This window comes from Gorilla gorilla, chromosome 5 (genome assembly GCF_029281585.2).
Source record: "Gorilla gorilla gorilla isolate KB3781 chromosome 5, NHGRI_mGorGor1-v2.1_pri, whole genome shotgun sequence".
NCBI lineage: Eukaryota > Metazoa > Chordata > Mammalia > Primates > Hominidae > Gorilla > Gorilla gorilla.
In genome coordinates, this window is record NC_073229.2 from 61,382,112 (window position 1) to 61,398,378 (window position 16,267).

The window sequence follows — 16,267 nt, forward strand, 5'->3', positions numbered from 1 at the left end:
ACTGCAACCTCCACCTCCCGGGTTCAAGCGATTCTCCTGCCTCAGCCTCCCAAGTAGCTGGGATTACAGTCATGTGCCACCGTGCTGGCTAATTCTATATTTTTAGTAGAAATGGGGTTTCTCCATGTTGGTCAGGCTGGTCTCGAACTCCTGACCTCAGGTGATCCACCCACCTCTGCCTCCCAAAGTGCTGGGATTACAGGTGTGAACTGCTGTGCCCGGTCTTGCTCTTTATTTTCTTTGAGGCCTATCCTCTTCCTAGCTCAAATAATGATTTAAAAAAAAAAAAAAAAAAAAGTCAAGTATTTCTCTAATTCTCTAATTTGAGAGTGTTTTAGAACAATAATTATATTAGTTTTTATCGGTGTCATGGTGAAGAGGTACCAATGTTTTCATTTTTATGGTAAATATAAAGTCAATAGGAACAAAGAACTGGACACTACAAAGCAGGTCGAAACCAAAGGAAAGCAAATATCTGTATATTGGCCGGGTGTGGTGGCTCACGCCGGTAATCCCAGCACTTGGGGAGGCCGAGGCGGGTGGATCACCTGAGGTTAGGAATTCGAGACCAGCCTGGCCAACATGGTGAAACCCTGTCTCTACTAAAAATACAAAAAAATTCACCGGGCGTGGTGGCAGGCGCCTGTAATCCCAGCTACTCGGGAGGCTGAGGCAGGAGAATCGCTTGAACCCGGGAGGTGGAGGTTGCAGTGAGGCGAGATGCCACTATTGCACTCCAGCCTGGGAGACAAGAGCAAGACTTCATCTCGAAAAACAAGAAAAAAAAGAAAATATCTGTATATTGTCATAGAAAACTAGGTATAGAGCCAGAAGAGCTGCTTATTAAAGTTTGAATAGAAGACATACGATGAGATTGGTATGTATACCCTGAGGAAGTTTGTCTGCCTGCCCAGACACATCACCACATTCTAGGTGCTTATCTTCAACTTGATCATTTGAATATTAGTATATCCGTAAATGGTTGGTTAAGGCATGTGTGTGTATGTGGTGATGACCAGTTCACATGTTAACCAAACTCACCATTGACTGAAGTATAAAATCCATATGCCAGTTTGTTAATTTATGGTGAGAAATACTATCCTGGGGAAGACCATATACTCTGGTTCACTGATCAGTGCAGTATTGCATGTAAATTACCCTTTTTTTGAAGACAAAATTAGAAGCAGAAGATTTCTTGGTGGATATATGAAAATAAAAGGAATAGGTGATCATAGTAATACGTTGAGGCATTTCTTTATTTTTTAGAGAGTTCCTTGTCATATAGACGTGTTCATAGTCTGAATGCTTTCTGCCTTGGTAGTTCTGGCATTGTGCTAAAAATGTTTGCCTCCGTGATTCTTCCTTTTCCATGCTTCTATTATTGACCATCTGCCTGCCCATTGACCCTTTCAGTTACTATTGTCTAGTCTCTGTTAAGCCACATGTCTCTTGATTATGTGTATTATTGTTCATTATGGCAGGGTGGGAGTGGAGCAGACAATCTCAAGGTTGCCTCTGTTTATTGCCTGCATGAATGATCCTTATACTTCTTAGGTACCGGGAAGCCAGTGTTGAAGTGATGGAGATAATGTCTCGTTTTGCTGTGATTGAACGTGCCAGCATTGATGAGGCTTATGTAGATCTGACCAGTGCTGTACAAGAGAGACTACAAAAGCTACAAGGTCAGCCTATCTCGGCAGACTTGTTGCCAAGCACCTACATTGAAGGGTTGCCCCAAGGCCCTACAACGGCAGAAGAGACTGTTCAGAAAGGTACTTCCATAGCATCATACTGCTTCTGCTTCCTGCCTTTGGAACCTGCTTTGCTTGGTCATGCTGATTCTCCTTGGAATAATTGAAAGGAAACTTAAACTACAGCCTGAATGAATCACAAGGACTCACATGGAAGGATATACAAATTTTCTTATCTTTCCAGGTATATGGCTGTTGAGAAGCTGTGAAATCTGTATGAAAGTAAATTTCTCTTTAGATATAACTAGGGCAGGTTAGTGTTATCAATAGAAGGCAGAGACCTGGCGCGGTGGTTCACCCTTCTAATCCCAGCACTTTGGGAGGCCGAGGTGGGTGGATCATGAGGTCAGGAGTTCAAGACCAACCTGGCCAGCATGGTGAAACCCCATCTCTACTAAAAATACAAAAATTAGCTGGGCATGGTGGCGCGTGCCTGTAATCCCAGCTACTTGGGAGGCTGAGGCAGGAGAACTGCTTGAACCAGGACCCAGGAGGTGGAGATTGCGGTGAGCTGAGATCTCGCCACTGTACTCCAGCCTGGGCTACAGAGGGAGACTCCGTCTCAAAAAACAAAAAAAAAACGATAGAAGGCTGACTGAGCACTTTGTCATTGGTAGCTTAATTTATATTATTGTAACTTAGTGTCTTGGTTTCTTCATATATAAGAAGGGTGAGCTTTTTAAAGGGGGACCTCAGGTATAGGGAGTTGAGTGATTCAAAATTTCTAATCACTTCTTAGCACATTATTACATATGGGCTGCACAAGGCCCCTCTCATTGTATTTTGCTACTTTTACCCTTTATAGTGATTTTCCCACTCCCTCTGTACCGCACCTACCCTCTTGTATCCACTGATACATTTGATATATCTAAGATGTCTGTCTTTCCTTCCTTCCTTCCTTCCTTCCTTCCTTCCTTCCTTCCTTCCTTCCTTCCTTCCTTCCTTTCTTTTCTTTCTTTCCCTTTCTTTCTTTCTTTCCTTTTCATTTCATTTCTTTATTTCTTTATTTTGAGATGGAGCGTCACTCTGTCGCCCTGGCTGGAGTGCAGTGGCACGATCTCAGCTCACTGCAACCTCCGCCTCCAGGGTTCAAGCAGTTCTCCTGCCCCAGCCTCCCAAGTAGCTGGGATTACAGGCATGTATCCACCACGCGCTGCTAATTTTTGTATTTTTAGTAGAGATAGGGTTTCACCATGTTGGCCAGGCAGGTCTCGAACTCCTAACCTCAAATGATCCACCTGCCTTGGCCTCCCAAAGTGCTGGCATTACAGGTGTAAGCCACTGTACCTGGCCTATATCTTTATAAGTTACTCAGTATTGCTTTGTATATGTGCTTTTTAATTACAAGATGATTTTGTGCTATTATAGATCTCATTCTTTTTCTTTTTTTTTTTTTGAGACGGAGTCTCACTCTTTCGCCCAGGCCGGGCTGCAGTGGCGCTATCTCGGCTCACTGCAAGCTCCGCCTGCCGGGTTCATGCCATTCTCCTGCCTCAGCCTCCTGAGTAGCTGGGATTACAGGCACCCGCCACCGCGCCCGGCTAACTTTTTGTATTTTTAGTAGAGACAGGGTTTCACCGTGTTAGCCAAGATGGTCTCGATCTCCTGACCTCGTGATCCGCCCACCTCGGCCTCCCAAAGTGCTGGGATTACAGGCGTGAGCCACCGCGCCCGGCCTTCATTCTTTTTCTTAATTTTCCTTCAGTAGTGACCTTAGAGATGTGTCCATGTGGGTGTATTTATTTGTAATTGATGGCTTCGATGGCTGTTACTTGCAGCGTAATCCATGATATGGATCCACCATGGTTACAGACCATTTTCCCTAGTGACAAATTCACTGGTTGCTTCTAATGTCCTGCTCTAAAAGTTTACATTCCCCCTAGCAGTACATAAAAGTTCCTGTTTCCCCCATATTCTCAACAACAACTGGTATCATCTAATGTTTAAAAATATTTGCCAATATAATGTTTGTTTGTTTTGCTTTAATTTACATTTCTCTGATTACTAATTGAGATTGAAGATCTCTTCATACACTTGTAAGCCAGCTGAGTTTCTGCTTCTGTGATTTACTTATTTATAATCTTTGCCCATTTTTCCATGGAAAAATGGTAAAATTATTTATTTTTTGATTTGCAAGAGTTCCTTGTATATCCTATCCTAATTATTAGTTCCTTGTCTTTTTTTTTTTTTTTTTTTTTTGAGATGGAAGTCTCACTATGTTGCCCAGGCTGGAGTGCAGTGCCTATCGGTCGCTATTCACAGGTGTGTAATTATGGCTCACTGCAGCCTTGAACTCCTGGGCTCAAACAATCCTCCCACCTCAGCCTCCAGAGTAGCTAGAACTACAAGTATGTGCCATCATGCCTGGCTAATTTTTAAATTTTTTGTAGAGACAGGGTCTCACTATCTTGCCCAGGCTTTTATATATTTTTTTCATTTTCTACTTGGTTATTGATGTGTTGGGAAATGATAAATGGGTTTTTTAAATAAATTCATTTTTATTTACTTTATCTAAAAAAATTGTGATATAATCTGTATGAAGTGTTTTAATAACATGTACTTGAAGGTTAATTTTTTTTTCTTAGATTTGAATAGAATTAGGACAATAAAAACTTGCTTTTGTGGCTGGGCGCGGTGGCTCACGCCTGTAATCCAAGCACTTTGGGAGGCCGAGGTGGGTGGATCATGAGGTCAGGAGTTCAAGACCAGCCTGGCCAAGATGGTGAAACTTCGTCTTTACCGAAAATACAAAAAAACTAGCTGGGCGTGGTGGCATGTGCCTGTAATCCCAGCTATTCAGGAGGCTGAAGCAGAAAATTCCTTAAACCCAGAAGGAGGAGGTTGCAGTGAGCTGAGATTGTACCACTGCACTCCAGCCTCGGCAACAGAGCAAGACTCCATCTTTAAAAAAAAAAAACAAAAAACTTGCTTTTGTGATAATGTTAGATTATGATAGTCCTAGATTCCAGGTCTAAGAATTTGCATAAGAATGAGGGTTTTTGTTTTTGTTTTTCTTTTTCTTTGAGACGGAGCCACTCTGTCACCCAGGCTGGAGTGCAGTGGCGCAATCTCGGTTCATTGCAACCTCTGCCAGAATGAGGTCTTTTTTTTAATTGAATATTATGAAAGTGGATTTCAGTTGTATCCCCCAGAGCAAATAATTCTGCATAAGTTTCATGTTTTGGCTGGGTGTGGTGGCTCACACCTGTAATCCCAGCACTTTGGGAGGCCAAGGCGGGTGAATCACCTGAGGTCAGGAGTTCAAGACCAGTCTGGCCAACGTGGCGAAACCCCATCTCTACTAAAAATACAAAAATTAGCCGGGCGCAGTGGCAGGTGCCTGTAATCCCAGCTACTTGGGAGGCTGAGACAGGAGAATCACTTGAGTCCAGGAGGCGGAGGGTGCAGTGAGCCGAGATTGTGCCACTGTACTCCAGCCTGGGCGGCGACAGAGCAAGACTCTGTCTCAAAAAAAAAAAAGAAAAAAAAAAAGATGTAACATGTAAACTTTGCTTTTGCTGCTGAACAATTGTATAAAATGCCTTTAATGTGTTGTGCGGAAGGGTAGTAGTAAAACTGCCCAGGGAAGCTTGTGACTTAAGGAATTATTTTATTTTCTGATCCTGATAATGCAAAGTATGTCAAGCTAGAGGCTGCAGATCCTTTAGTTCTTTGAACAAAATATAATGGACAATAAAGATGTGCCACTTATAGAGGAAGCAAAATCATGGTACATAAGCTTCTGATATTTGATATTTTATTATTCTGGGACCAGAGTCAGAAATTTAATTATCATAATAAGAAAGGTGTTCTTTGGTCTTACCTTTCTGTACCACATCTTATTACATAACTTTCTTTTTTTTTTAGTTTCCATATGCAACACTGATTTTTTTGGTGTCACCCAGGCTGGAATGCAGTTGTGAGATCTTGGCACACTGCAGCCTCCGCCTCCAGGGTTCAAGTGATCCTCATGCCTCAACCTCCTGAGTAGCTGGGATTATAGGCATATGCCACCATGCTGGCTAAGTTTTATATTTTTAGTAGAGACGGGGTTTCGCCATGTTGGTCAGGCTGGTCTCAAACTCCTGGCATCAAGTGATCCATCTGCCTTGGCCTCCCAAAGTGCTGGGATTACAGGCATGAGCCACCGCACCCAGCCTGATTTTTTTTTTTTTTTTAATATTTGGAATTGGTTTTATAATGCTTTGAATTTGTGGCTCTTTAAAGTTTTTTTTGAGAATTACATACTCTTAAAAATTTGTTGAAAGCTATAGACCCTTGCTTGCCTCCAAAAAATTTGTATCTATACATAAGACAACTTTGCATGCAGTTTTCAGGAGATTCACAAACCCTCTGAAATCCACATACCTCAGAATTAGAACTAGTCTTACACATTATATTGGTTTTTGCTGCAGAGCATTGTTGAAGCATTTTATTATCTCTGGCTGAAGATGGTATGTACCTTCCTTGGTAGTTGAATGTTAACTCAGATGGACGTGTTCCTCTTTCTTCTACACTTACTTTTCTTACCTATGTACATTTTTTTATTAAAAATGCCCATGTTTACAGAGAGGTCTATTTCTGTATGTCTTGTGTCTGTTGCATTAGTGTGTCCAACTTAAATATTAAGCTCCCAGATGCAGTGCCAGCATCTTATTATATGTAATGTTCAGAACAGTGCAATGTCTAGGAAATATTTCATATCATATTCCTGAATCTTTGACGTGTGCAACCACAAAAACCTGATAACAGAAATTAGCTGATCTAAGTGGATATAACCTTCCAGAAATCATTTTTCATGGATACAATATATTTCAAATCTAAGAAAAGAGGCGAGGTATTTGTAATACCTTGATACTGAGCTTTCCATCAGCTTTTCCATCTTGCCTCCTATAAGAGCTAGCAATCATGCTCAGCCCTCCTGCATTTGCAACTTTGTATCTTCTTTTTTTTTTTTTTTGAGAGGGAGTCTCTTTCTCGCTCCCTTGCCCAGGCTGGAGTGCAGTGGCGCAATCTCGGCTCACTGCAATCTCCACCTCCCAGGTTCACGCCGTTCTCCTGCCTCAGCCTCCCGAGTAGCTGGGACTACTGTTGCCCGCCACCACGCCCGGCTAATTTTTTTGTATTTTTTTTAGTAGAGACGGGGTTTCAGCGTGTTAGCCAGCATGGTCTCTATCTCCTGACCTCGTGATCTGCCCGCCTTGGTCTCCCAAAGTGCTGGGATTACAGGTGTTAGCCACCGCGCCCGGCCTTGTATTTTCTAAAATAGTTATTTGTGTGTAAAGTTTAAGTAGTAAGATTTACTTAAAGTACTTCTCAGAAATTGTCAAGGTGAAAACTTTCCCATCATTGCCGTTTTGTAACTGGTTTGTTAGCTAAGGACCTTTTCCCTTTGTTTTCTCTTAATTCATTTCTTTATTATTTTATTTTATTTTTTTTTTCTCTTTTTTTTTTTTTTATTGATCATTCTTGGGTGTTTCTCGCAGAGGGGGATTTGGTAGGGTTACAGGACAATAGTGGAGGGAAGGTCAGCAGATAAGCAAGTGAACAAAGTTCTCTGGTTTTCCTAGGCAGAGGACCCTGCGGCCTTCCGCAGTGTTTGTGTCCCTGGGTACTTGAGATTAGGGAGTGGTGATGGCTCTTAACGAGCATGCTGCCTTCAAGCATCTGTTTAACAAAGCACATCTTGCACCGCCCTTAATCCATTCAACCCTGAGTGGATACAGCACATGTTTCAGAGAGCACAGGGTTGGGGGTAGGGTCACAGATCAACAGGATCCCAAGGCAGAAGAACTTTTTCTTAGTACAGAACAAAATGAAAAGTCTCCCATGTCTACCTCTTTCTACACAGACACGGCAACCATCCGATTTCTCAATCTTTTCCCCACCTTTCCCCCCTTTCCATTCCACAAAACCGCCATTGTCATCATGACCCGTTCTCAATGAGCTGTTGGGTACACCTCCAAGCCGGGGTGGTGGCCGGGCAGAGGGGCTCCTCACTTCCCAGTAGGGGCGGCCGGGCAGAGGTGCCCCTCACCTCCCGGACGGGGCGGCTGGCCGGGCAGGGGGCTGACCCCCCCCACCTCCCTCCTGGTCGGGGCGGCTGGCCGGGCAGAGGGGCTCCTCACTTCCCAGTAGGGGCGGCCGGGCAGAGGCGCCCCTCACCTCCCGGATGGGGCGGCTGGCCAGGCGGGGGGCCGAACCCCCACCTCCCTCCCGGACAGGGCGGCAGGCTGGGCGGTGGGCTGACCCCCCCACCTCCCTCCCGGACAGGGCGGCTGGCCAGGCGGGGGGCTGACCCCCCACCTCCCTCCCGGACAGGGCGGCAGGCTGGGCGGTGGGCTGACTCCCCCACCTCCCTCCCGGACGGGGCGGCTGGCCGGGCTGAGGGGCTCCTCACTTCCCAGTAGGGGCGGCCGGGCAGAGGCGCCCCTCACCTCCCGGACGGGGCGGCTGGCCGGGCGGGGGGCTGACCCCCCCACCTCCCTCCCGGACGGGGCGGCTGGCCGGGCGGGGGGGCTCCTCACTTCCCAGTAGGGGCGGCCGGGCAGAGGTGCCCCTCACCTCCCGGACGGGGCGGCTGGCCAGGCGGGGGGCTGACCCCCCCACCTCCCTTCCGGACGGGGTGGCTGGCCGGGCGGGGGGCTGACCCCCCCACCTCCCTCCCGGACAGAGCGGCTGGCCGGGCAGAGGGGCTCCTCACTTCCCAGTAGGGGCGGCCGGGCAGAGGCGCCCCTCACCTCTCAGACCGGGTGGCCGGCCAGGCGGGGGGCCGAACCTCCACCTCCCTCCCGGACAGGGCGGCAGGCTGGGCGGTGGGCTAACCCCCCAACCTCCCTCCCGGACGGGGCGGCTGGCCGGGCGGGGGACTGACCCCCCCCACCTCCCTCCTGGACGGGTTGGCTGGCCGGGCGGGGGGCTGACCCCCCCACCTCCCTCCCGGACGGAGCGGCTGGCCGGGCAGAGGGGCTCCTCACTTCCCAGTAGGGGTGGCCGGGCAGAGGCGCCCCTCACCTCCCGGACAGGGTGGCTGGCCGGGCGGGGGGCTGATCCCTCCACCTCCCTCCCGGACGGGGTGGCTGGCCGGGTGGGGGGCTGACCCCCCCACCTCCCTCCCGGACGAGGTGGCTGCCGGGCGGAGACGCTCCTCACTTCCCAGATGGGGTGGCTGCTGGGCGGAGGGGCTCCTCACTTCTCAGACGGGGCGGTTGCCAGGCAGAGGGTCTCCTCACTTCTCAGACGGGGCGGCCGGGCAGAGACACTCCTCACATCCCGGACTGGGTGGCAGGGCAGAGGTGCTCCCCACATCTCAGACGATGGGCGGCCGGGCAGAGAGGCTCCTCACTTCCCAGATGTGATGGCGGCCGGGAAGAGGCGCTCCTTGTTTCCTAGATGGGATGGCGGCCGGGCAGAGACGCTCCTCACTTTCCAGACTGGGCAGCCAGGCAGAGGGGCTCCTCACATCCCGGACGATGGGCGGCCAGGCGGAGACGCTCCTCACTTCCCAGACGGGGCGGCAGCCGGGCAGAGGCTGCAATCTCGGCACTTTGGGAGGCCAAGGCAGGCGGCTGGGAGGTGGTTGTAGCGGGCCGAGATCACGCCACTGCACTCCAGCCTGGGCACCATTGAGCACTGAGTTAACCAGACTCTGTCTGCAATCCCGGCACCTCGGGAGGCCGAGGCTGGCAGATCACTCGCGGTTAGGAGCTGGAGACCAGCCCAGCCAACACAGCGAAACCCCGTCTCCACCAAAAAAATACGAAAACCAGTCAGGCGGGGCAGCGCGCGCCTGCAATCGCAGGCACTCGGCAGGCTGAGGCAGGAGAATCAGGCAGGGAGGTTGCAGTGAGCTGAGATGGCAGCAGTACCGTCCAGCTTCGGCTCGGCATCAGAGGGAGACCGTGGGGAGAGGGGAGAGGGGAGAGGGGAGAGGGGAGAGGGACCCTTTTCTTTATTATTTTAAAACACAGAGACATGGTCTCACTATGTTGCCCAGGCTGGTCTTGATGAGTTCCTGGCCTCAAGCAATTTTCCCACTTCAGCGTCCCAAAGTGCCAGGATTATAGGCATGAGCCACCGCACCTGGCCTTACAAAACAGTTTTATAATAATTATTTTTGAGATGGGGTCTCACTGTGTTGCCCACGTTACCCGTGAACTCATGCTCAAGTGATCCTCCCACTTGAGCCTTCCAAGTAGCTGGAACTATCGGCATGTGCCACTGTGTCTGGCTTTATCTTATAATGATCATATAATTATTATTAAAGATTATAAAATTCAATGGAAAGATTATACTATCCTCATGTATCAAAAGACTAAATCTTACTAGTGCTCAATTCTCCCCAAATTGACGTATGGATTCATTGCAATCCCTTCCAAAATCCCACAGAAATTGACAAACTGATTCTAAAATTTGTATGGAAACGCACAGAATGTGGAGTAGCCAAACAACTTTGAAAAAGAACTAAGTTGGAAGACATACTACCTGATTTCAAGATTTAGCTATAAATTTGTAACTAGGGAAGTTTGGTATTGGGGTGAGAAAATACGTAGATCAATGGTATAGAATAGAAAGTATACAAGTAGATTCCCACTTTTCAGGCTGGGGTGTGTGTGGTGGCAATTCATTTCCACAAAGGTGCCAGGATAATTCAACAAGAAAAACTCTTGGCTGGGCACGGTGGCTCACGCCTGTAATCCCAGCACTTTGAGAGGCCAGGGCGAGCGAATCATGACGTCATGAGATTGAGACCATCCTGGCCAACATGGTGAGACCCTGTCTCTGCTAAAAATACAAAAATTAGCTGGGTGTGGTGGCGCATGCCTATAATCCTAGCTTCTCGGGAGGGTAAGGCAGGAGAATTACTTGAACCCAGGAGGCAGAGGTTGCAGTGAGCTGAGATTGCGCCACTGTACTCCAGCCTAGCAACAGAGTGAGACTCCGTCTCAAAAAAAAAAAAAAAAAAAAGAAAGAAAGAAAAGTTTTTTCTCAGCTTTCATGGGCATTTAACACCAGAACTACCTGAAGTATTTCCTGTAGTCCATTTCATGGTATTGAAAAACCAAAATTTTATAGATTTTTCTTATCAACTAGAGAAAAGGTAAAAAGCATTGTAGGGAAATAAGGGAATTCCGCTTATCTTCTGTGGTCCTGTTCAGTTAATACAGATAAAGGATTAAATTTAAAAATCTGCATTGCCACAGGATTGCAACATTACCCAATCTGGGAAAGCAATGATGAAAAAAATCTAAAGCAGAGAAAATTTAGCTCTAACTGTTTAAAAAGGTCCAGAAAGTCATACAATTACAGTAAATTATTCATATTTTTGTTTCCCAAAGCTAATATATACTAGTATAAATTGTTTTAAATGATGGATGTTTTAATAGTATTTATTGTTCTTAATATGTGCAAGCCTTGGTATTTCAGGAAAACAGATAATTAAAAAAAAAAAAATGCGCAAGCCACTGTGCTGAGGAACTTTATTTTTAAAAACTACCTTTTGGCCAGGCACAGTGGCTCACGCCTGTAATCCCAGCACTTTGGGAGCCCTTGAGGTCAGGAGTTCAAGACCAGCCTGGCCAACATGGTGAAACCCCATCTCTACTAAAAATACAAAAATTAGCTGGGCCTGGAGGTGCACAGCTGTAGTCCCAGCTACTCCTGAGGCTGAGGCAGGATAATTGCTTGAACCTGGGAGGTGGAGGTTACGGCGAGCTGCACTCTAGCCTGGGTAACAGAGCAACTCCGTCTCAAAAAAAAATAATAATAATAAACTATCTTTTAATCCTCATAACAGCTATATGAAGTGCAGTTTGTAGACAAGGAAATTGAAGCTTAGAGAATTATGTAACTTGTCCAAAGTCACATGGTCAGTAGGTTATGAAGCCAATATTTGAACCCTGCTTGACTGCAGAATGTTCTTTTAACAATTATGCTCTACTTCTTATGGCCATACATGGTGGCTTACGCCTGTAATCCCATCACTTTGTGAGGCCAAGGCTGGGGGCTGGGGAGGTGGGGGGCATATGGGGGGGATTGCTTGAGTCCAGGAGTTTGAGACCATCCTTGGTGACATGGTGAAACCCCGTCTCTACAAAAAATACAAATTAGCTGGGCGTGGTGGCATCTGCCTGTAGTCCTAGCTACTTGGGAGGCCAAGGTAGGAGGATCGCTTGAGCTCAGGAGGCAGAGATTGCCCTGCCAAAAGACAGGTTTTTTTTTTTAGTTTTTTTTTTCTTTTTTGAGATGGAGTGTCGCTCAGCTCACTGCAACCTCCGCCTCCCGGGTTCAAGTGATTCTCCTGTCTCAGCCTCCTGAGTAGCTGGGATTACAGGTGTGCACCACCACGCCTGGCTAATTTTTGTATTTGTATTTTTAGTAGAGACGGGGTTTCACCATGGTGGTCAGGCTGGTCTCAAACTCCTGACCTGGTGATCTGCCTGCCTTGGCCTCCCAAAGTGCTGAGATTACAGATGTGAACCACCGCACATGGCCCAAAAGATAGTTTTTAAAAATAAAGTTCCTCGGCCGGGCGCAGTGGCTCATGCTTATAATCCCAGCACTTTGGGAGGCCGAGGCAGGCGGATCACGAGGTCAGGAGATCAAGACCATCCTGGCTAACATGGTGAAACCCCGTCCCTATTAAAAAAAATACAAAAAAATTAGCCGGCCGTGGTTGCAGGCGACTGTAGTCCCAGCTACTCGGGAGGCTGAGGCAGGAGAATGACGTGGACTCGGGAGGCTGAGGCAGGAGAATGGCGTGGACCCAGGAGGCGAAGCTTGTGGTGAGCCGAGATCACTCCACTGTACTCCAGCCTGGGCAACAGAGCGAGACTCTATCTCAAAAATAAATAATTAAATAAATAAAATAAAGTTCCACAGCACAATGGCTTGCATGTATTTTTCTTTTTTTTTTTAATTACCTATTTTCCTGAAACACCAAGGCTTGCACATATTAAGAACAATGAATACTATTAAAACACCCATCATTTAAAATAATGTATACTAGTATATATTAGTGAGCCAAGATCATGCCACTGCACTCCAACCTGGATGACAGAGTGTGACTCTGTCTCAAAAAATAAAACAATTATGTCTACTTCTTATTACAGATAAAAGGTAAAGGACTTTAATGTGGTACTAGAAAGCTAGCTAGAATAGTTGAAGGAGAGGACTTCATAATAGATAAACTTGCCATAAGCCCTAAAGTATAGATGTGTTTAAGCAAAGGAAAGAAGAACAGAGTTAAGGAGTAAGAGCTTGCCGGGTGCGGTGGCTTAGGCCTGTAATCCCAGCACTTTGGGAGGCCAAAGCGGGCAGATCACAAGGTCAGGAGATCGAGACCATTCTGGCTGACACGGTGAAACCCCATCTCTACTAAAAATACAAAAAATCAGCCGGGCGTGGTGGCAGGCGCCTGTAGTCCCAGCTACTCGGGAGGCTGAGGCAGGAGAATGGTATGAACCCGGCAGGCAGAGCTTGCAGTGAGGCGAGATCATGCCACTGCACTCCAGCCTGGGTGACAGAGTGAGACTTCGTCTCAAAAAAAAAAAAAAAAAAGAAGAAAAAACCTGAATAAAATAGGGTGGTGGGTTGCAGTGGATATGTGAAATATTTTAAAGTAGGTTTTGTTGACTAAATGGCTGCATAATGAGGAATGAAAGAGAAAATAAGCCAATATTAATGTGGATTTTAAGCCCTTAATAGAAATAGGGAGTTGGTTGGAAAGAACATTTAAGAAGGAAGACAAAGTTTGATTTTAGTTATGTTTAGTTGGAAACCATAATTAAAAATTCAAGAAAAGTTCTTCTGTAGGGAGGTAGAGCTAAGGGATTAGAGTGTACATTTGGGGATAGAGATAAAGATTTGTATGTACTCAGAGTAAGATATTTTCAAGGTCCTAAGTCCCAAGCAACATCTAACTTAAAACAGCTTATCAAGGGAATAAATCTAGTGCCTCGGAGTGGATTTTAAGTTAACTCAGCTGGAATCCACCTCTAAAAACATGTAAATGTTAAAGCTTATATTGAAGCTTGAATTAATTCTGAATATTTTCTAACTGAAAAAAATATTCTTGGAGAAGATGTTCAAGTGATTAAATATAGTAGGAGAAAGAAAATTCAAGAGAACTGGGGAGATAAATGTGTTTACATTATATTTATATTTTTTTATTTTTATTATTTTTGAGATGAAGTCTTGCCCTGTCGCCCAGGCTGGAGTGCAGTGGCGCAATCTCGGCTCACTGCAACCTCCGCCTCCTGGGTTCAAGCGAATCTCCTGCCTCAGCCTCCCGAGTAGCTGTGGTTACAGGCCTGCACCACCACGCCCAGCTAGTTTTGTATTTTTAGTAGAGACGGAGTTTTGCCATGTTGGACAGGCTGGTCTTGAACTCCTGACCTCAGGTGATCCACCCGCCTTGGTCTCCCAAAGTGCTGGGATTACAGGCGTGAGCCACCGTGCCTGGCCAAAAATGTGTTTTAAAATCATTGCTCATGAAAGATGATATTAATACAAAATATTTGTTGTACATTAGCACTATAAAATTCAGCCTATGCTGAAGCTAAGCTGTGGGAACACTCTGAAGGAGAAATTGAGCTCTCTTATAATTGGTCTTCTAAGCTGGCTGCCATTTTTTTGTGAAAACTTATATGTCTAAATACCTGTAATCTAAGCATTTCTACATTAGATAGCACAATTAAATAAATAATTTTTAAAATGTCTAAATGTGAGTTCTTAATTCATTTCAGAGGGGATGCGAAAACAAGGCTTATTTCAATGGCTCGATTCTCTTCAGATTGATAACCTCACCTCTCCAGACCTGCAGCTCACCGTGGGAGCAGTGATTGTGGAGGAAATGAGAGCAGCCATAGAGAGGGAGACTGGTTTTCAGTGTTCAGCTGGAATTTCACACAATAAGGTGAAGGCTAATAGTAGATTTCAAAGAGAAACATTGATATCCTTAGTCAAATACAGTAGGGACAGTGGGACATTGAAATTATTACACATAGGCCGGGTGCAGTTGCGCATGCCTATGTGGGTGGATCGCGTGAGCCCAGGAGTTGAAGAGCAGCCTGGGAAACATGTTGAAACCCAGTCTCTACAAAAAATTAGCCAGGCGTGGTGGTGTGCACCTACAGTCCCAGCTACTCAGGAGGCTGAGGTGGGAGGATCAGCTGAGTCCAGGAGGTTGAAGCTGCGGTGAGCCGAAATCATACTACTGTACTTCAGCTTGGACGACAGCGAGACTGTCACCAAAAAAAAAAAAAAAAAAAAAAAAGTTGTTACACATATACTTTAATGGATTTCTGTTTAAAATTCATGTTGAGGCCCAAATCAAAGCATAAGTAATTCTTTAACATGGAAATGGACATTAAATATGTACTTTCCTAAGAAGCAAGCTGAAGGCTGGGCATGGGGGCTCACGCCTGTAGTCCCAGCACTTTCGGAGGCTGAGGCAGGTGGATCACCTGAGGTCAGGAGTTCGCGACCAGCCTGACCAATATGGTAAAACACCATCTCTACTAAAAATACAAAAAAAAAAAAAATTAGCCGGACGTGGTGGCGTGCACCTGTAATCCCAGCTACCTGGGAGGCTGATGCAGGAGAATTGCTTTAACCTGGGAGGTGGAGGTTCCAGTGAGCCAAGTTGTGCCACTGCACTCCAGCCTGGGCGATAGAGCAAAGACTCCATCTCAAAAAAAAAAAAAAAAGAAAAAGAAAAGAAAAACCAATACACTATAAGAACAATTTATATAGCATTTACATTGTACGTTATAGGTGTTATAAGAAATTAGAGATGATTTAAAGTATACAGAAAGATATACAAAGGTTATATGCAAATACTGCACCATTTTATATTATGGGACTTGATCATTTTATATACGGGACTTGGGGTTTTGGTATCCACTGGAGGTCTTAGAACCAATCCCCTGCAGATGTTGAGAGATGACAGTATTTCCTTAATGACTGAACTGTTTGTTGGAAAAAGGAGGCTAGTCTTTGCACTTATATACATTAATGTATTTCTTTTATTTTCACTTGCTGAATTTTTTTTTTTGAGTTGGAGTCTCGCCCTGTTGCCCAGGCTGGAGTTCAGTGGCCCGATCTCAGCTCACTGCAGCCTCCGCCTCCCGGGTTCAGGTGATTCTCCTGCCTCAGCCTCCCGAGTAGCTGGGATTACAGGTGCACACCACCATGCCCGGCTAATTTTTGTATTTTTACTGGAGACAGGGTTTCACCATATTGGCCAGGCTGGTCTGGAACTCCTGACCTCAAGTGATTCACCCACCTCGGCCTCCCAAAGTGCTGGGGTTACAGGCATGAGCCACCGCGCCCGGCCACGTGCTGAATATTTTTGTATTATCTTGTTATGTGGAACTGCCTGGGTATTTTATGCTTTTGCCTATTCGCTGTTTTCTTATGAGAGCAATAAAAGGAATAATACAATTTTATTAATTTAGACCACTATTTTAATTTAGGGTACACAGACAATTCTCAACAATCCAGGAGCAGAATAA

At 46.0% G+C, this 16,267-nt stretch overlaps 1 protein-coding gene across 2 annotated transcripts in view; it reads left to right on the top strand.

Moving 5' to 3' along the window:
* The window catches only part of POLH (DNA polymerase eta), a 44,464-nt gene that overhangs the window by 7,621 nt on the left and 20,576 nt on the right, over positions 1 to 16,267 (top strand). The window contains exons 4-5 of one of the 2 annotated variants that reach the window (XM_031011992.3): positions 1,555 to 1,772; positions 14,498 to 14,667. In XM_031011992.3, the coding sequence (XP_030867852.1) occupies positions 1,555 to 1,772; positions 14,498 to 14,667 (388 nt within the window). The remainder of the gene's footprint in view (positions 1 to 1,554; positions 1,773 to 14,497; positions 14,668 to 16,267) is intronic. The other variant, XM_055389704.2, reaches the window with a different exon arrangement.